General features: G+C 38.5%; 4 protein-coding genes across 4 annotated transcripts in view; 1 reads left to right on the forward strand and 3 right to left on the reverse strand.

Moving 5' to 3' along the window:
* Positions 1 to 2,211, forward strand: part of LOC148835242 (guanine nucleotide-binding protein G(i) subunit alpha-2) — a 101,301-nt gene extending 99,090 nt beyond the window's left edge. The window contains exons 8-9 of the mRNA XM_088915594.1: positions 312 to 528; positions 1,304 to 2,211. Coding sequence (XP_088771720.1) covers positions 312 to 502 — 191 coding nt within the window. The 3' untranslated portion in view covers positions 503 to 528; positions 1,304 to 2,211. The remainder of the gene's footprint in view (positions 1 to 311; positions 529 to 1,303) is intronic.
* Positions 2,212 to 4,202: 1,991 nt separating this feature from the next.
* LOC148835243 (uncharacterized) lies at positions 4,203 to 10,834 on the reverse strand. The gene is made up of 7 exons (XM_088917074.1): positions 9,652 to 10,834; positions 9,259 to 9,464; positions 8,734 to 8,798; positions 8,287 to 8,340; positions 7,270 to 7,351; positions 5,421 to 5,448; positions 4,203 to 4,782 (listed from the first exon to the last, which is right to left on the reverse strand). The coding sequence occupies exons 2-7, from the start codon at positions 9,439 to 9,441 to the stop codon at positions 4,727 to 4,729; spliced, it is 468 nt and encodes a 155-aa protein (XP_088773200.1). The 5' UTR covers positions 9,442 to 9,464; positions 9,652 to 10,834; the 3' UTR covers positions 4,203 to 4,726.
* A 1,425-nt stretch (positions 10,835 to 12,259) lies between these two features.
* Positions 12,260 to 14,620, reverse strand: LOC148835244 (cadherin-related family member 4-like). Its single transcript, XM_088917073.1, has 5 exons — positions 14,554 to 14,620; positions 14,130 to 14,280; positions 13,678 to 13,780; positions 12,917 to 13,120; positions 12,260 to 12,529 (listed from the first exon to the last, which is right to left on the reverse strand). The coding sequence occupies exons 2-5, from the start codon at positions 14,274 to 14,276 to the stop codon at positions 12,336 to 12,338; spliced, it is 648 nt and encodes a 215-aa protein (XP_088773199.1). The 5' UTR covers positions 14,277 to 14,280; positions 14,554 to 14,620; the 3' UTR covers positions 12,260 to 12,335.
* A 140-nt stretch (positions 14,621 to 14,760) lies between these two features.
* LOC148835245 (cadherin-related family member 4-like) lies at positions 14,761 to 19,283 on the reverse strand. The gene is made up of 7 exons (XM_088915801.1): positions 19,128 to 19,283; positions 18,864 to 19,020; positions 17,923 to 18,014; positions 16,783 to 16,890; positions 15,873 to 15,976; positions 15,031 to 15,161; positions 14,761 to 14,827 (listed from the first exon to the last, which is right to left on the reverse strand). The coding sequence occupies exons 1-7, from the start codon at positions 19,281 to 19,283 to the stop codon at positions 14,772 to 14,774; spliced, it is 804 nt and encodes a 267-aa protein (XP_088771927.1). The 3' UTR covers positions 14,761 to 14,771.
* Positions 19,284 to 21,142: the final 1,859 nt, after the last annotated feature.

Consider the following 21,142-nt stretch of genomic DNA (forward strand, 5'->3'; position numbering starts at 1 on the left):
CTTCAAATCCAGACTCAAAACCTTCTTCTTTAGAAGTCCCTTTACTTAACAGGTTCTATTCTTTACCCCTCTTCTCCTACTATACTTAGTACCACCACCTACTGTCTCCTGTATTGTCCTCATGCATATCTTGTGTATTTTTTTTTATTGTTGTTGTCATTCAGTAAAGCGCCTTGAGAAGCCACCTTTAAAAGCGCTATGTAAAATAAAGTTTATTATTAGTAGTCTTAATCGAAACATCCTGGTTGCTTTTACTTGGCACGGTTACTGCTCTGGTAATTAAAGCCGCTCTCTTAAAAACTGCCCTGCAGGAGCCAACAAATACGAAGAGGCATCGAGCTACATCCAGGCCAAGTTTGAGGACCTGAACAAGAGGAAGGACACCAAGGAGATCTACACTCACTTCACCTGCGCCACCGACACCAAGAACGTGCAGTTTGTGTTCGACGCCGTCACTGACGTCATCATCAAGAACAACCTGAAGGACTGCGGACTCTTCTAGAAAGAGGGCCTCAGGGAGGGACAAAGGTGAGAGGTCACAGAGACAGAAAGTAGTGTGAACACACAGAGGTGCCCACACATCCTTAGCTCGCCATTTGCCATATTTGATCCAGACGTTGATGTGGCTATAATGCAGTAGAAAATTATCACAGCAGTTGTCACACTGCCCACAAACCATAAATCCATAAGTTACTTAATGGCTAAAAGCATTCTTTTACTTTAGGAATCCTGCCCACTCAACCTTCCTTCAGTCTGTGAGTAGATGTCAGTGGCTAGGTGTTAGACGCTGATTGCCGTTAACTGGCCTGGTGAAGCCTTTCACACCTCAGACAGGGGCTCACCTTCCCTCCTGAGACCTCATCATTGTCAGTGACAGATGCAGTGCCACCTCTTGCTGCCGACAACTCACTCAAGATATCTGCAGACAGCCATCAGAGCAGATGCAACAAAAGAGAGCCCCAGTCTTTGACAGTGTCAGTTGTTTTTGCACAGATAAGTCCTTTGAATCAGGACCTGGTTATTCAATAGCATAGCCCAGAACTGGATCTCGGGTTCAACACCCCGTTTTAAGGTTCTGGAGTGTGGAGGTTTTTTCAAAGGTGAACCTTATGAACGTACTAGGGATCTGTCTTTTTTCAGTATGATAACCAGACTCCAGTTTAACACTAATGCCCTGTTTCCATTGGCCCACTTTGAGCTGCACTTTAGCCCGTCAGCTCTATCTAGAAGTCGCTGATGAAATAAGTCATAACTTTTGGAATGTGACTGTAGGGAAGTGACATTGTTCCTGTGTTCCTTTCAGGATTACTTGAACTGCTCTCATGACCAGAGAGAAGAGTGGACACACCATGACAGACTGCACTGGCTAATGATTCCTGCTTTTATCTGCTTTTATAAAGAAAACAGACTGAGAACTTGGAAAGCCTTGCAGGAGTTTAAGGATTGCAAATTCCCCAATTACCATGTGTGCTTGTTCTTTTTCTTTAATTGTTTGATATTTAATTTGAAGGGGTTCCGTATTCATCTTATTTTAACTCCTTTAGGCCAAGACCACAAATCATTGTTTTTTTTATTTTGTTTCTTCCATTTTTAATTGATAATTAGCAGATGCAAACAACATGTTTTTATGTAAATGCATTCACGTTACTTCTACAAGATTGGATGTGAAAATTTTATGGAACATTTGAAGTGCATAAGACTTATTTTTAAAATAAGGGGAGTGAAAAGAAAAAGATAGAAACCGCTTTTTATAATGTTTACATAAAGTCCTCATTCTTAGCAAAATCTGCATATTGTGCTGCATGGTCGCTGATAGTCAAAATTTATTAGTTCTGTACTCTGTACAGACCAGCATAACATTCCTTTTAAAAAAAAAGAAATGCTTCAAAACCTGGGGGAAGAATGGTAAAAGTTTTCTTTTAACATGTATTTAAGATGTGTATCTAACATTCTTTTCTTTTTTTGGCGTTTTCCATTCCGTGTCTTTTGCAGTAAGTTTTGTGCCTTGACTTCTCTGTTTACGTCTGAAAACTTGTCGTAAAAATTTGCTTTATCAATAGTGTTGGCCTAATTTTTTTTCTTCCATTTTCTTCACACCACAGTAAAAATGAAAATAAAAATCTAACAAAATAAGGTAGTCTTTTGGTAAAGATTAAAATGCTTTAAAAGTCATAAAATGATTTAATTTAAATAAAAGGTCCGTCACTAGAATGGTGGTCTCTATTATTGCTTCTTTTTAATAAGTTGAAAAGCCGCTGTGTGATTGAGTTGCATTGATGGTTGCATTGAAGTTTTGTTTTTTTAAAAGTAATGCCCTCTCTGAGGGGAATTTCTAAGAGTTTAATGGTACAGTGTAAGGTGTTATGTATACAGTATGCAACAATGACAGTAAAACAATTTCAAAGAAAAAAAAATGTAGAAAATTACATTATTTATAATTACTTATAACCTCCTCTCACTGCACTATTAGGCCAACATACTGTATTTGAAGGAAAAAAATCCAAAGGTTTTATTTGTGTTTTGCTTGTAGATATTCTGTCATCTGGACATTAGTTGAAAGATCCCATGAGTCTACTTCATCAACAGGGCTGGGCAGTTTGTTCCAGAGCACTGTAGTGCTGTGTGTAAAGACCTGTGTGGAATTCACACAGTACTCCCATGGTCCAAGAGAAAGGCTTCTTTCTTGTAGAGCTGGAGATGCTAGAATGAGTGAGAGCGATAACAGATGTACCAGAGAATGTATTTCAAAGATTGTAGAAATAAGCTGTAGGGAGATCTTTCATTTTACTTAATAAAGAAGCTTGAATAAATTGCTCTTAATAAAAACAGCATCCTTTTTACGAGACATCATGGGTGGTGCTGTCTACATTATAAGATTTTAGCAGGAGATCAGGGAGGAAAGAAGAATATCTTCCTTCTAACACCATTCGGAACGAATTCATAGGACCAGGTCTTAAGGCCTCAAAACTGAGTGTGAACGTCCAATTTTTCAGTAGAAACATTTTTGCTCCAATTTGATAGCTGCATGTTTGACAGAGTCTGAATGTACACAGTTTTTGAGCCTTAAATGTCACAATGTTGCTATAGTAACCTGTGCAAACTACCTAAATTTAGATAAACTACATTTTTAATATCCATGAACAGTCTGCAGAGGTATAATTTGAATAGTGATTAAATTACAAACAGTCTGAATTTACTTTTGATCTCCTAGACTGACGCTGCTTGTGTATGTCTGCGTCTGAGAGTGAGTGACTATGATACTGGAGACAACTATAGCTCATGCAAAGTGGTTTAAAAATCGATTCTCAAGAAAGCCAAGTCGATGTGTCTGAAATTCTTCAAAACAAGCAGCCCAGCAATGAAAAATGCAAGAATCGTTTTACATTTGCAAGTAATGATCAGGAACTTTTTGTAATAGAGAATCTCAGGCTAAGATAAAGCAAATCAATTAAAAGTGTCTAGACGTGATTGGTATACAGTACAGTATACAGTACATATTCAATTTGTTGGGACCAAAACACATTTTTTTAAATGTTTAAGATTAGGGCTGGGTCCTTGAATAAAGTTCCAACATTTGAGCAAAAAAAAAATCCATCACTTCTTGATTTTTCATGTTGGATGACGTCTATCAAGACATTGAATTGGTCTTTATTCAAATTAGCTGATATGTATGTGTTGGAGAAACAAATATTTTAAATTGTGTAATTTAGTGCTTAGGTTCACAAAATATCCAGCATTTATGGTTTGGTTTTCTGATGTATTGTGGGTTATTTGAACTGATGAACACTGACAATGATTGTATTTGTTTGAGGAAACACTATGTCCCTGAGCTATAAGAAGTGAAATTTCTGATCTTCTGTTTTTTTTTAAAAAGTAACCACAGATATATCTCCCTGTATATGTCAGAAAGATTTTTAACATCAATGTAGTTTTGCAAACAGCGCCATGGCTAAAAGATCAGGTTGCATATATTTTCCTATGAAAGCTATAGTATTTCTACTGCAGATCATTTGCATTTGACAGATGTGTTCAAATATGAATTTTTAAAACTCTGAGCTCTTGTTTTTAATAGATAAAATACCTAGAACATTTCATCCTTCCCCCAGTATCTTGAGGTCTGATTTCTTGAAAATATCTGAGAGGGATAAAAAAATTACTGTTTCCATATTGAATGTTTCTTGTGATTTTATTATGATCAATATTTAATTCAGCATCATTAGCAAACAGTACAGTCTTATTACTTGCTCATTTTCCTTAGAAATACGACTTATAACATAGGCCTCAGAATTCAAATACATATGGTGCATACATATGTACACATGTATACAGCCATCTGCTGGTTAAAAAAAAGAAAAAAGTGCCACCAGGCCCAAAAGATTGTTACGTTCCTTACTGATATTTAGCTGATATTTTCCTCTAAATATTCTAATCTCATCTATTTATACAACTGGGTATTTTACCGAAGCAACCAAAGTAAAGTTCTGTATTTAAAAGAAGAGCAGCTGTTCACCTAGAATTAGAACCCATTTACCTTACTATAAATTTAGGACAGTCTCTTACTACTAGAATTGCATAATACTGACACATTTAGCAGATACATCATTACAAACCTTTAGTAATGAAGTTATCATCATTAATTAATGAAAAATCACATATACGAAAATGCAGCCGTGGAATTCCTTGATGGGCACTCTGAAGCCATCATCTTTATGCATTGTCTCAGCTCCTAAATCCATCTCCTCTGTCCTGTTTGGGAGTTAAACAGATAGTGTCCTCCTGTAACTAAGGAAATCATATTCATATTAGCCACAAGAGGGACACAAAGGAAGGGTTAACATGATTATTATCTAAAATCTTGAAAGCCTAAAAACCTACCTAGAGGACTTCACCAGACTCGGTAGCGATAACAATGACAACCATGATAATGGAGGGGTATGCATTTAGGACTAAAAGCATGCAGTACATCTTTACACTAAGGGTTGTGTGGGGGTGGTACAATCTGCAGTATGATGTTGATGAAGTTGGTAAATGGGATCTGTCAAGAACTGAAGCTGAAGTTAAGCAGGTGTGAGCCTGGTCAGTACCTGGATGGGAGACCTCCTGGGAAAAAGTAAGATTGCTGCTGGAAGAGGTGTTAGTGGGGCCAGCAGGGGGTGCTCACCCTGCGGTCCATGTGGGTCCTAATGCCCCAGTATAGTGAGGGGGACACTATACTGTAAACAGGCGCTGTCCTTTGGATGAGATGTAAAACTGAGGTCCTGACTCTCTGTGGTCCCAGCATTCTGGTAACCAAAACCCACATTTTATGTTTCAAACTCACAAAAGTCTATTCATACTGCATATGGCATGTTCACAGTGCCTCATAACCTGCACAACACAAAACCTTCTCCTTCCCTGGCACCAAAAGAAAAGAAGAATACCTGGATCTTGTGCTTTCCCGTCAAATCTCTGCAAGCAGAAATAGCAATGAAAAATAACTTTCAAAATACATTCTTATCACACTAATTAACAGTGTCTTATCAGGTGCTGAGTTATTTTAGTCCACTGTTTTGCACAGAAAATAACTTCAGTTCTTTGTTGCTCGTCTTCACAAAGGTAGATCTCCATCTAGTGAATATTAGAATATAACATCTCAAAGAGCGATAATCCAGTAAACCCTACTAAAAACACAAACTGCATTTTTTAAAATGTAAAACACTTCCAAAGCAGCACTCTCACTAATGAGTTCAGCTTCATGTAGGTCACAGCTGTACTGTTCACATACATCCATGTACAGTGACACTTTTTAGAGGTTTTTTTTTCAGGAGACCTACACAGAATCAGGTTCTGTTCTGTGTAATTTTTGTTTTCATGTTCTGGTAGAGGTGGGACTGGTGTCTATAAAGAAAGACAAATTAGCCTTGAAAAAATGATTGGGGGAATTTTTTTTTTAAATGATCAAACTCCAGGATCATAACATTGGTTCTCATGTTGAATCAGGAAAGACTGTGCCAGAGACGTGGTCTGCATATTCACAAGAGCTACTGGGGACACAGTACATGGATCAGGAAAGCTGTGCAGCTTGTGTGATAACAGAGAATCCTAATGAGCTGAGATATCTTGACATTTCCACTCTCCCCTTCAGTCGACTGAATACAGGAAGAACACAGACACATTACTGCTGGAGCAGGATGATGCCAGCAGCACAATCACCTTACATCACTATTAACACGTGAGTACTTATGAAGTGTGCAAACGTCCTATAGTTGAATGTGTACTCACAGAGAGTGAGACCATCTGTTATGTATAATATATTTTGTAAGTATGTGTATACACATACTGTATTGACATATAAGTGTCAGACTCATGTGTGGGGATGTTGCAAACAAAGAAAACACGGTGAAGGATGTGGGTTTTATTCCGCAATGAAGATTTTTTTTATTCTTTATGCTGAAAGGTCGAATTCATCCCTTTCCCAGTCTTTCATTGCTGCAGGATCCTTTTCGTTTGTAGTTCTGATGAAGGAGATGGTGAGGTGGACTGAAATATATGTGCCACCAGTGCTGCCAGTTTTCAAGGTCACAGACAGGGACTGGGAATTCGACACTATTGGCTACTCTGTCATCAGTGGGAGTGGTTTTCTTCATCAATCCCAAGAATGGTCAGTTATGCCAGATCATTGATATTTTCTTTTGAAATGCAACCCTTGGTAAATATGAGACCCTGTGCACTGGGCAAAACATATCTAATGGTCAAATATCCTTTTTGTAATCCAGTGCTGCTAACACTTATTTCACTCTTCCACAAGTTAAACTACAAATAAACCTTTTGGTTTTAAGTCTTTTGTGATATAAACAACAAGAGGTCCTCTCATAGAAGAGACAAAGTTTTAAGCTAAATTGTTATTGATCTGGTTTTCTTCACCCGGAATTTGCTGGTGGCTGCATATCACATTTACAAACCCACACTGAGATCTGAAGATTTTTGTGCTCGAAGAAGGTGAATGAAATCTGACTCCAACTCCTCAAGCCAACCACCCATTAACTACTCCTGAGAGAGTATATTTATTCATCTGGGGTTCATAATATTTTGTCTTAGTGAATGTACAAGACTACAGTTGGTTTAACATCAGCATGTTTCTCAGACATCCCTTCACTTTTTTCATTGTATGGTAATGAGGAGGAACTCTGCCCTCATCTTTTACTTCTCAAAAGTTTGTATAATCTCTCAACCTATCTAATTTCTCCTTGCTTGGCCACTGTGATATTTGACCATCCTCTGCTGTATTACCTTTATCACTGGATCAGCTTGAAGACTGTGGATTGATGCTTCTATTTCCTTAGTCCTAATCTCATCAGCGCTGTTCAGAATCCTGTCATAAAGAAGAAATGATGACATTCAATATGATAATAAAAATGATAACACACTAAACTCTCTGTAGTCTACACACTAAACCAACAGATAACGTTTGAAGGGAGACATTTACTGTATACTTATGTTTTTATATTTCAATACAAATAGGTTTGACCCAAACCCCTTAGATTCTTTCCTTAATTTTATTAACAGCGGCCAAGAAGTCGTCATGTCATTTGCCGAACTGCTTTATACCATACGGTGTCATGGGAAGCCGGAGCCTACCTGGCAAGCAAAGAGCACAAGACAGGGTACACCCTGGATGGGGCGCCAGTCCATCGCAGGGCAAGTGCAAGCCAATCACATACATGGGGACAATTTGGAGACAATGGTAAAGGCAGAGGGGCGAAATTTGGCCCGGATTCTGAGATAACTCCCTACTCTTATTGAGAAATGCCCGGGGATCTTTAATGACCACTGAGAGACAGGACCTCGGTTTAACGTCTCATTCGAAAGACAGCACCCACTGCAGTACAGTGTCCCCGCCACTATACCACGGCATTAGGACCCACACAGACCGCAGGGTGGGTGCCCCCCACTGGTCCCACTAACACCACTTCCAGCAGCAACCATAGTTTCCCAGGTGGTCTCCCATCCAGCTACTGACCAGACTCAACCCTGATTAGCTTCAGTGGGTAGCCATTTGAGAGCTGCAGGGTGATATGGCTGCTGGCGTTTGGCCAAGAAGTGCAAAACAAATATATAAAAATGAGAGAACAAAAAAGACTGTACAAATAAAAATAAGTGCACAAACAAAAAAAAAGAGTGCACAAAAATGTGTTCAAAGTGGAAATAAGTTCTCCACAAGGGACATGACATATTTTGCATGTTTTGCACTTCTGGGCCAACACAGTATTTAGATGTAGCATCACTGTCGTTCAGCATCACACTCACTTGTCATTCAGCAGGTGCTCTGACTTGTCTAGTGGCCTTCCACAAACTGAAGTCCTGGGAATAAAAACAAAGACTAAAATAAGGAAACCCATACTTAAAAAATAGTACATTTGTGCCCTTCTGAAGCCAAAAGGAACAGTTTGTAGCCTTTGTGTTGTTCCATTTTATGAACAAATTCCAACAGTATTCCTTTATCCTTGGAAAAGGAAAATATAAGGAATCTTCTGTCTGACACATCTGCATGTCTGATTCATTTTGCCACACTAAAAGATAGCTTTTATATAGCCAGTGAGGTTACATGAGAACAAATTCCAGGTAGCAGTCACCACTTTATTTCCTGTTGAACACAGTGGAGGGGGAGAAAGTTACCATGTGAGGAGCTTCCACATAAGAAGACCCAGAGCGATCAGAGCCAGAGCCCCTGTGATAGTTAGGACAAGCACAAACCACAGATCAGGATCCCAGTACTTCTGCAGTGAAGTCACCACCAGGGGAGCCCTGGAACGGGTCTGCTAGAATAGAAGACAGTGTGAGAATCACATTCAGAAATGAAGAAGACAGAAAACCTATCTATATACCTCTGCATATAAGGATCATGAGACTAGTGTTCACAATACATTTTACATTATCAAAGAAACACAGAATAGAATTATGGGAGTAATGAAGTGGACCAAGAAAGAAGTTGCTTTCCCACTTCACTGACCAAATGTTTCACAGTTTGCACAGAATCCTGTCCTTTGTAAGGATCCAGTGAGTATTGGGTATCATGTGAGCAGAAGGCATCAAAATAACACCTGAGAGATTAGGTCAATGTACACTGAAAGGCAGTCCAAATTTCATGAAACTGTAGAGTGCATGTTTCACATGGATACAGAATAATCTGATGGCAGTCAAATATCTGGGGAATTCGCATTTGCTCTGCGTTTGAGTATAGAAAGGACTCTTTGTCACCTGTGTCTGTGTCAGACTCACCTCGGTGGTTGTTGGGTTGGTTGTCGTGGTAGTTGTCCATGGAATCACACAAACCACAGCCAGGACCTTGGTGGAGTGTTTACCATCTGACACCTCAATGCTGACCTCAAACAGTGTGTGGTCAAACAACCCTTCAGGATTGTAGGAGAAGATGTTTTTGGAAGAGAGACTCATGCCATTCATTGAGAAACGGTCAGTTACTGCACCTTAGTGAGACATAGCAAAGACAAAAGCAAAGTGATGATTAATCTCAACTAAGAACATTTAAATGCATTCATGCATTAATAAATGAAAAGTGAATGCTATTTTTTGTTTCCCTTCTAATTATTAACAATCTTTTAAAATGTCTGTAATGTACAGCATTAAAGAGATGAAGTTCCTCTTCGTGCATACCGTTTGTTATAGTTGCAGTTAATTCATCGTCATCAATGTCTGTGCAACTCAATGTGATTATTGGGATTCCTGCTGCAAGTGTGGAATAAATTGTTGATTCATACACAAATGGATTGCATACAGGTGGATTATCGTTAACATTCTGTAAAGGGGAAAAAATAAAGAGCTATGACATTTCCAAAGGCACAATCTTTCTCACGTATATGACACTACTACTGTACGTTTTGCACTGCTCGGATAGTTTCAGACGGCAATGTGACTTACATTTATTAAAGCCACTAAACAGCATTATTTTATCATTTCAGACTACTGTACTATATCGTACTATATCGTGTTGCAAAGTCAAATTTTTGTTTCCTAAGTGAACAAAACAGAATCCTAACTTTATACATCTTTTATGTATTTTCTGAACTGGCTCCCATACTGCATTAAAACAAAAAGATTAACATAATAATCTTCCAATATTTTTATGTCTTTCAATCAATTTGGGGGTTCATTGAGTATTTCTGGTTTTTGGGCTTTTTATTTTTGGAACTTTCCAAAGACTGTATCCATGGAGCTAAAACACAAACAATTAGATCATGGGAGTCGGCAGTTATCTGGTTTAATTCTCTTTAATTTGTATGTATTTCATCATGTTTTTATGTATGTACAGTATTTAAAATGTAGATAATCATGGGGTATTTGAGTGTGTTATTTTTTCTTCTCCTTTTTGGGTGTGGATTGCTGTTGTAGGGATGGATGGCAGGAGGTCTGGGGGGTTGTTTTAATTTTGTTCTAATTTTTATTGCAGTTTTTTTTATTGTACAATAGATAAAAAGAAATATTAAAAATCTAAAAATATTTATACAAAACTGGGGGTATTACAGGGTAGTGGGTAGGTCTCTGGACTCCTAACTCCTATGGCTGATTCACAAATGTATAAATGCATTTGTTTTTGACCACATAATTAAACAGGGTTTAAGTCCCTACTGAGAACAGTCTTGTTGTACTTTGAGCAAAGTACTTTATCCCACCTCTCCAGTCCACACAGCTCTATAAATGGAGACCAGCATGTCTGAGAGTAATCCCTGTGAGGGAGTCTTATGCTCTCTTGCCTGTTTAATGCCAAGGAAACCAAGTTCTGGCCTGAAGAGCTGGCATGGTGCAGATATTGAAAATTACTTAGTAATCATTAGGCTGAAAAAAATGCCTTTAAAATTTTCTGTTCTTATTTCATCATATAATTATCTGCTAGAGGATCTCAGTTCTTTCTACTTTCAATAAATGACATGCAGTGAGAAAGCTCACAGTTGCTCTGTACTTTAAACAATGTCTTATTCACACAGTTTCTGGTGATGAATTTATTTAGTGCTTCTTTTTTAGAATCACTTGAAAAGTGTCTTCAGAAAACAACAAAATGGTTTATACAAAGCAAGTATTGAAATTTAATGCAGATTAAGTTTCTACTTGAAAAAATATAATGTACTAACCATCGTGTAAGGAGGTTTTTAGGGGAAAATGCGTGTTTTAATAAAGAAAACCTGCTTTCATGCTTTTATAAAACCCTTTCTTTTATGACTTGTATTAAATAACTTCTACCCACAAAAAAAACTACCCTCATTGAGTCCTCTTGTGTCCTACCAATTTAAAGGGGAACTGCAGTTCCAATTTCTCAGACCAGTTAATAAATCTTGGTAACAAAATGAATTTAAAGTATAGAAAAAATGTACAAATCTCGCATTAAGCACAAAATCATGAGCTTTGTGCAAGTACTGTCAAGTATCATGTTGTTGCAAACCCCATGTGTTATCACAAGAGTTCCCACGACTGTGACGTGATACAGCCCTTCCTACTCACTAGTCACTGTAACAACTAATGTAATGAGATGTGCGTGTGAATTGAGTACATGTTGTGCAGCAGATATTTCACTACAGAAAATTACCAATGTGATCTGCAGAGGTAACAGGTAAGTCCCATTTATAGGCAAGTCTTGATGTTGAGGGCAATATTTACACTGAATTAAAAGAGATGTATTCGCAAGTAGTTCAAGAAGGTTCCTTGCGTTAGCCTGTGTAGGCTGCAAAGGAACAAGTAAAATTTTATTTTATGCTGAAAAAAGAAGAAAAGAAACACAACGTTTCGGCTGTAGAGCCTTCTTCTCCCATACCCGAAGAAGGCTCCACAGCCGAAACGTTGTGTTTCTTTTCTTTTCAGCATGGAATAAACTTTACTTGTTCCTGATGTATTCGCAGGCCTGGTTCTTTACAATGTAATAAGACTGCATCACGTCACAGAAAGTTCTGTTTCCTTGTTATGAACCGCTTAACATGGCGCATACCTGCAAATGTAATCTATTTTGTGATGTAAATTGAAGATTTTATAAGTTTCTGCGTACATTTTACCTTTATTGTGGTTTGAAATGCACTCATCAATATTGGTTCTTTGTAACCTCAAAATATAAAAATTGTGATATTTAAATAAGATCCCCTTTAAATATTTGCCACCTGCCGCTGGTTCTCTCTAATAATCACTGTGGACTACAAAAAGCCACAGATTTATCAATTTGTAATTTTCAGGAAGAAGAAAACACTGTCCCCTTTCCACTGAGAAAAATATTGGCCTTGGCTTTAGGTCTCCAGCTCAGAAACTACCTGCATGGCACATCATGAAGAAGCACAGTCAAGCCCCACTGCTGCACAGTATCAGTAAGACAGTCTGCTCGTCTTGGGAAGAAAAAGCAACTGGGTGAGAAGAACCTGAACATTGATGGTGATCTCTTGATTGGCTGTCCTCTGGTTGCTAGGATCTACATCCTGGTTTAGGTCTACAGCTTGCACCTTCAGGAGGTGTACCTTCTGGGTTTCAAAATCCAAGCTTCTTCTGAGATAAACTTCTCCTGCCAATAGAGAGAAAATTAACCACCAAGGAACATAAAAACCAACAAACCTGTTTTTCATAATTTCATTATCATTCCTGAACATGGGTTTGTAAATGTGATATGTAGCCACCAAGAAATTCGGGGTCAAGAAAACCAGATCAATAGCAATTTTGCTTAAAACTTGTATGAGAGGACCTCTTGTTGTTTATATGATCAAAGACTTAAAATCAAAAGGTTTATTTGTAGTTTAACTTGTGGAAGAGTGAAATAAGTGTTAGGAGAACTGGATTACAAAAATAATATTTGACTTTTAGATTAGATATGTTTTTGCCCAGTTTACAGGGCCCTTTTATTTACCAAGGGTTGTATCTCAAAGGAAAATATCAATGATCTGGCATAACTGACCATTCTTGGGATTGATGGAGAAACCACTCCCACTGATGATGGAGTAGCGCATAGCGTTGAACTCCCAGTCCCTGTCTGTGGCCTTCACTGCACCAATCACAGCAAGCCTGGGTGCATTCTCAGGCACACTGAAAGCCAGCGGACCCTGGAACTGAGGTGTATACTCATTAACACGGGTCACTGTGACCAGCACCGGCACAGCAGCTGAAATGCAAAACACAGAGGAACCTCAGTCTCTCTTTCTGCAGCTGTGCATGAACATGGACAAGAAAAAAATTAACGTGCAACCTTTTCATATGGAGTAGTATATGATGCATTAGAATATTTAAAGTAAAATAAAAAGCATGAGTCCATGTCATTCTTTCTTCTGCCTAGTATAAAGACCTTCCACTGTCCATACCTTGCTGAATTAAATCATTGGCCTACAACATTCCCCAGACTTTCTTTGATGTTTCACAGAGAGCAATATGTCATTGAATTTGTTTTGTTTTCCTTGATTGAGAGTTCATAACATGTTCTGAATGTCACAATATTTTCGGTCACAAGCCACAAATCTGAAGCTACAGTTTATACTATTGTCACATAACGAGATGCTCAATAAAAGTGCTGTGAGGAATTGTAACAACTGGACTGATTCCAAAATGTATAAATTAAATGCATTTGTTCTTGACCACATAATATATACTGTATGGGGTCATATATAACAAACAAATGTTATTTAGCAGACCAACAATACTAATAACCTAGTTGCCAGTACTGACTTGTGAGGGAGGGTATACCACTGTCATTGACCAATACAGTGGCCTGGTACTGGAAGTTATTATTTGCAACCAGAGCATTATCGTAGTCCAGAGTGTTATTCACCTGTAAAAAAAGAAATGATTATATGCAAGGATTGTGTTTTTATAAAGATATAAAGACAGATGTTTATACAATTATTTTTTGACATACACTGTTACAAAGTGATTCTGCTTTTAACATTCAAGGTTGAAATCCATAGTGTGCAAAAAATTTGTTAATAAATACTTGTTGTGTTAAAACTCCATTGTCACGGGTTTTTAACCCTGTGTGGAAAAACAAAGGAATAAGTCTGAAAGCAGAATCAAAATAAGTTTGCTGGTATGCAAATTCTTGTTGTGTCACACTTAGTGAATTAAGCCCAGGTGTATCAGTGTATCTGTCACAGCGTCTCCCCATCATCTGTAAATCTTACCCTAAGATAGCCGTTCTCGAGACGGAAACTGAAGAGAGATAAATTGTTCGGTTGTAGCTGATAAGAGAGATCAGTGTTGCTGACGTCGACATCATGGCAGGTCAGTGTACCCAGGCTGGTGCCTACTGGAGTTGTCTCTGATACCATTAGCCTACAATGAAACCATTTATAGTGACAATATCAGCCAGACTTTTGTTGCTTTCATTCAGAATTTAATTTAGTCTTTATGACTATGAGAAGATCAACTAATTTGCATGGGTATACAGTAGGAGAATGGTTTTGGAAAGGTTTTGGGCTCATTTAAAAACTATTAAGCTCCTTCCATTACAGCTTGGCTTAAAGGACTCCATTACTTTATACACTGTGGCTCTTAGTCCTTTGTCCATTCATCCCTCACAACAGCTCCCACTACAACTGATCTTACACAAAGACAGAAGGGAAGCAGAGCGGGGGATATTCATTGACATCCAGCACGGTGACAGTAACAGTGGCAGTGGCACTGCGACGATCTAACCGACTGTAGGCTCGCACTTTCAGGACACTATACTGCAGGGCCAGGTCTGCTTCAAGGTCAAGATTGTAAGCTGTTCGGATGATCCCACTATCTGCAATAAGTGACAGAGGAGTGCTGTTAGTGCATGGTCAGGATTCCTGATAGGCCCAGCTGGTCAGCTCAATACTCCACCCGTGGGCCTTTCCTGTGAAGAATGAAGAGAAAAAAAAATATTGTACCATAATAGACCAATCAATGTGTTACATTTGCACCTATTTTTAAGCTCCTTTTTATATTTTTTAATCAAATCTTGTGGATGCTGTCACTGAAAAATTAAAAATGTGTTATTTGAACCATGCTTTTCTATCTGAGTTCACGAACCCATCCATGGCTTGATCCCGTCCATACCTCTGTCTATCTTATATGGTGGGTAAATTTCCACAAAGGTGTAACTTATATCAGAGGCGTTGGCAGTGACAGTCGCCACGTAGTCATTATTGCCTTTATTCTCAATGATGGAGACATTCTGGGAAGGACGTCTAAAATAAAAAGGAGAGGAATCATCACAAATGGCAAATAAATTACAAAGTATATATTAATTCTGCATTATATACTGTATACTGCATATATCCATCCATTTTCTAACCACTTTATCAGTTAGATCACAGGGTTGCAGGAGAGCAGGAGTCTATCCCAAAAGACAACTGGCATAAGACAGGGTGCAAGTCCATCACAGGACACACACAGATGCAGACACATGCACACTCTCACACCAGGGCCAATTTTCCCAGAAGCCAATGAACCTTCCAGCATGTCTTTGGACTGTGGGAAAAACCCATGCCAAAATGGGGAAAACATACAGACTCCACACACATAGCACCCCAGGTCTGGAATTGAACCCAGGCCCCCTGCGCTGTGAGGAAGCAATGCTATCCACACTATTATACACATTTATGATTTAATTCTAAAACAAGCCACATTAATCTTTGACAATCGTACTATCTTATATTTAAAATCCGCTGTCTTATTTTCTTTCATGTTTTTGCTCTAATGATGGAGTAATCATCACTAACTGCATTATTCTACATCTGCCAGCTCTGCAATGATAAGCTTTCATGACATATTGCAAAGAAAGCCCTGTTTATTTTAAAGTACTGGGAAGGAGAGACAAGCCAGGGAAAGCTGCTGCTTTGTGGTCTGGAGGTGGCAGGCTTTTAGTAGCACGAATTCACAAAAAGTGCTGTACTTACATGAACGTGAGGGGGTGAATAAAGACTTTTAGGACCTTAATGTGGATGGTGCCACTGCAGTTTGCTCCATGTTGGTCACTGACAGTCACAGAGACAACAAAATCCTAAATGACAGTGGAGACAGAGCTAGCGTTAGTGTCTCTTTCATTCCGTTTACTTCTCACAGACATTCAGCCTCCCACTCTTCACCTGTTCATCACAGAGCAAATGGCAGGAAGACAGGATAACAGGTGGGGTAAAAAGTACAAGTGCGCAGTATTTTCGCATTTGTGATTACAGTACATGTCTTGTTTTCCTATCTGCGCCTTTCATTTATTTTTCAGTGCAGGGCCTTTAGTTCGTTCTGTATTTGGAGGCACACATTAGTAGCATACTAAATACTGAGTAACAATAATATGCAAGTCCTTTGGGAAACAGATGCAATTCCATAATTTATCATGAAGTGTTTTAAAGTGTTACCATGTTTTGTTTGTTTCAGTATGGTATGGTGGCTTTACGCAGGAGGACAGAAAGTTGTTTATTGGAAAGCCTATGCATATCAGGAAACTGGGTTTCATACCGTTTGCTGCCCCTCTGTGGTGAAAATGTGTTTAATGGATCGATTAAAAATATCCTCATCATCTATTATAACTCTCTCAGCTCTTCATATTATCATGAATATATTATAAACTGAATTAACCATTTTTCTGGAGCCATAGATGAACAAACTCGTACTTCTATTTGAAACAAAAATATTCACTCACTGAGAATATGTGAATTTGAGAGAGGTAACTATTGACTGTTAAGCAGTACTTATTTGTTAATTGAAGTTACAATGTTCTGGTGCACTAACATATACTGTATGCTGATAACTGCCTTCAGGTGTGAAGTTAACAGAAAAAAAAAACGACAAAATAAAGCCCAAACTTACTTGTGGCCCATTTTGGTAATCAAAACTTTGATTAGAAGTCACAACACCAGTGCCATCAATCTGAAATTGTTTTCTAGTTGAAATGGGCTGCACTTTGCTTATAGTGTACTGAATGAAAAGAGAAAGAAAATCAAAATTATTGAGGAAAAATAAACTTGTGTATCCAGTAACCAGGAGCATTCATTACAATATATAAACAAGAACGCATTGAGATGTGGATGCTGGGTAGTGGGAACTTGGGCCATGATCCCTGCCTATTGCGAGGCTAATTTGAAAGTTGTACTTCACAACCTTTGGCTTGGTTTTATTCTGCTCTGCTGTTCTTCTGCTCAAGACCCAGAATCGCAAACAAGCAGATTCCCAAATGTTAAATTTGCAAATATCCAGACCCAGCTGTATAACCGATGTATCATTTCACAAATAGTTGGGGGATAAAGATGGCACTAGAAGGTCCCCTTCCATTTCTGAGTTCTCCTCTATATTACCACCGTTCAGCCTGGTAAGCCACATCTCAGACGCTTTGCGAGGCTGGTCCTGTCACTACTGGGCTGGTAGTCCTCAAAGCAAAACCAGGTTGCTGCTGCAAGTGATGTTGATATCCCAGCAGGTGGCTTTTTTTTTGGATCAAAAGTTCCAAAGCAGTGCTCTAGTATGGTGTAAGGGTACACTACGCACCAGGAAATAGACTGAGATGTTACACCAAAGTACTGACTACTTGGTCATTAAATTTGGTTACAAATGGCTATTTATTTATAAGATTACTTTTGCTCTGTGTTTTTTTTGCCAGCCCCACATGTCCCTGAAAAGAATAGTCAATCTATGGACACAGCGATTGAAGTGATGCACCAGAATGTGTCAGTACAAGTATGTTCTCCTTCTTGTCCAAGCAGGGGCTCAGGAGGCTGTACTGAGAGGACTGATTGACACTGACATATGGCATTGGAATAATTTCCCATATTGGGTTTATAGAGAAGTTATTGTCTCCGAACAAGCAATTATCATAAAATGATATCCAGTAATACACTCTGAACTGCAGTATGGTATAGTTTGTGTGTGACTTTTGGTTTGAACCAGTTTTCCCCTTTTAATTCAATGGAAAAAGCAAATGACACCCATGTCCACTCAAAGTCCCCTGCTTACAGTGAGCATGTCCTTCTCATCAGGGTCGGATGCCAAGACGTTGTAAACCCTCACAGGGACAGATAGGCTCTCAGGGATCTGGACTTCTGCACCTACAAACACACACATTTTATCCTCTCTGTTAGAGCATTTCACTACCGTGAGGTGTAGGAACTGCCATCACAAAACTCACATGGGTCTCACAAGAAAGGTCACTCCACTCTCCATAACATAGCCTAAAGTGGCACTACTAAATAATGAAGGAACGACCTACAGAAATTATTAAAATATTAAAATGTAATCACAATTCCATTATTATAAATATTGTTGTTACTTAGAACGCCACTCCCTGCATGTCTTTCTCTCACCGTGTGACCATGCATTAATACCATCGTATATCGCTTAAAATTATATAGTATGGAATAAAGGGAATCTTATGGACATATATTCCTCTTCACAAAAAAAGAGGAATATATGTCACAGAAAGCACACAATGGGTATTGTGTTGGGGTGACATAGAGGTGCAGTGTTTAGCATTGCTGCCTTGTAGCACTAGGGCCCTGGGTTCAAATTCTGGATAGCTATCTGCGTGGGGTTTCATGTTCTTCTTGTGTCCACCAGGTTCTCCAGTTTCTACCCACACTCCAAAGACATACCAGTAGGTCAACTGGATTCTGGGAATACTGTGCCTGGTGTAAGTGTGTGTGTATTTGTGTTTGTGCTTCACCTGTAATAGACTGGTGTCCTATCCAGTATATCCTCATTTGTGTCTTTTACTTACTGGGATAGGCTCTGGCTCCCCCAAGACCCTAAGAAAATGTATGCACGGCTCGGTATTGTGTTGGGCAGCAAATGCTAAATATACAGTATCTACTGTAGTTATTTTCTTTTCTTCAGCTGCATCCAATAGTGTTTTCACCATGAGAAGACAAATTAATGTCAGCATGTACAAGATTCAGTACCTGGGAACTGGAAGAAATGGTCACACACTGGTGGCTCATTGACATCTGTAACATGCACATTGAAGCTCTGCTGTACAGTACCATTGGCAGAGTCCACCCTTAGGTACACAGTGTACATGCGGACTCTCTCAAAATCCAACGAAGCATTGAGTCTGATCTGATTGAGGGGAATAGAAAGAATAGAAAGATTGTTTTATTCCTGCTATGACAGTATGAGATCTCAAAGAAAGCAAGAGTGAAGGACCATACCATAAACTAGTTTACCTCAACACTGAATACTTCAGGGTCAAGTGTTGGATTGACAATGGGCAACTCAAAGACGTTCTGTGGTGTCACAGAAATGATCTGCACTGAGAAAGGCGGACTCAGCACTCGAACTCCAAACTGTTGCACAAGAGTCCTGGGACGACTGTGTTCCATAATGTCAACAGAGGGCTGGAGGCCTATGAATTCTAAAGAGAATGGCATTTAGATTCTAGTTCTAACCTGGCCAACTTGCAATTTCACTGTGCACCACTAAATTACAAATTCTGATAAGACTGCTGTCAAGTAGTGGATATCTGCATGACTCCTGCATTAATATATAACTTGGTAGCCAAACAACACTTGACGTTTCCGGAATATTTTATTGTATACATCTTGAACCACCTTCTGTCATATTTGCTTCAATAGCTAATGACTGTGCTAACAAAAATCTGCAAGCACTCACGATCACACTAGCAGACACAGCTAAACTATGTGGGAATTAAAATAATTATCTCTATACTGTATGTCTTAAAAGTATAAAAGACACTCATTAGCTTTTCCTGCACATAGGATTTCATAAAACTTTTTCCTGGGCATAGTGACATCCTGACACACACAATCCAGCACAGATAACAAATGTCAATGGGGGGAACACTGCAAAAACAGGATAAAACAGGTAAGTGAAAATGATACAGCAATTAAAATGATTTTTTTGGAATTATCTGTTTTCCAATAAATGACTCATCATATTAAATGATGAAGCTAATTTACTTAGACCTAATGTCTGAGAGTATCCCTGACACTGACTCTGTCGTTATGTCATGATGTTCCAGAATTTAACATTGCTCGGTACAGTATAAAACATTTGTATTATTAATATTATGCTATTATTTAATATATTATTTATTTTTAATTATAATTCCACCACTTTACAGAATTCAAGTCTGTTTCACTTGTAAAAATGAACTCAGGTCAGGTAGGAAGAAGCCACAGCATTGATGTATTTTAGATAAACTGATCATACAACATTTGGTGGTGGCATTTTAATTAGCTAAACATAACAAACAGTATTACTGCTGTCACACTGTTGGTGAAAGAGAAACAATCTACTCTTTATGATGACAAAAGCTTAACAATACAGCTGTTAACATTTACACTCGTTAATGCAATTTAGGACACAAACGTAAAAGAAAGAACAAAGTTAGAGCTAAAAGGAAAAGCTAAACCAATGTTCTCACCTTGAAGCAGACAGATATGAAAGAGAGCTGGGAAAAGCAGCCCATAAGAAGACATCTGACCCATCTTATTAGAACTTTTCTATTGCTCTCAGTCCAGAATCCAGTCAGCGATGCAAACACATTTTTACTGATCTTGTCCTGGAGACTGAGAATTTTGTTGTCTTTAGCTGTAAGCCCAGAGGGTTGCCAAGTGCCATGAAGATCAAACATACCTTCTCTATACACATAACTGATCTGTAATTCACTGTTATATAAACTTAGATCTGCCTGGTCTTGCCTGGTTTACAGCTTTCTGATGACGTTGTCCGCTGTATTTTATCATTTTGAGTTGGGATTGCAACCAGGTGAGGCAGCTCACACCATGATGGCATGCATCAGGGAATAAACTCAGATAGGTAATTGGTGGAAGATAGCTCTGTAGCCCAAGGTGCATTCAAAGACATTTTTTCTCACATTCTTTCTGAAAATTCTTTAAATGTTTGTGTTTGTATATTTATTGCAATAATTTATTCTGTAACATTTTCTCTTTCAGAAACAGTCCTGGAATATTTACCACACATCAACAATATCTTTGAAGCGTTTTCACAATCTGTTATTGCCGTAGAAATGTTACATCTTTTATTCACATCACTATTAAGTACAACCTAATATGCAGTTATAAACACTTTGTAGTTTCTCTAGGGGTGGTTAGCATTTCTGTCTCACAGCCCAATATGTACAATATAGAGAGTGAAGCTGTTTATTATTAGTAGCAGTAGTAGTAGCAGCAGTATTGTAGTAGATCAGAATTAAGCG

This window comes from Atractosteus spatula, chromosome 5 (genome assembly GCF_055471065.1).
Source record: "Atractosteus spatula isolate fAtrSpa1 chromosome 5, fAtrSpa1.hap1, whole genome shotgun sequence".
In the NCBI taxonomy this organism is placed as follows: Eukaryota; Metazoa; Chordata; class Actinopteri; order Semionotiformes; family Lepisosteidae; genus Atractosteus; species Atractosteus spatula.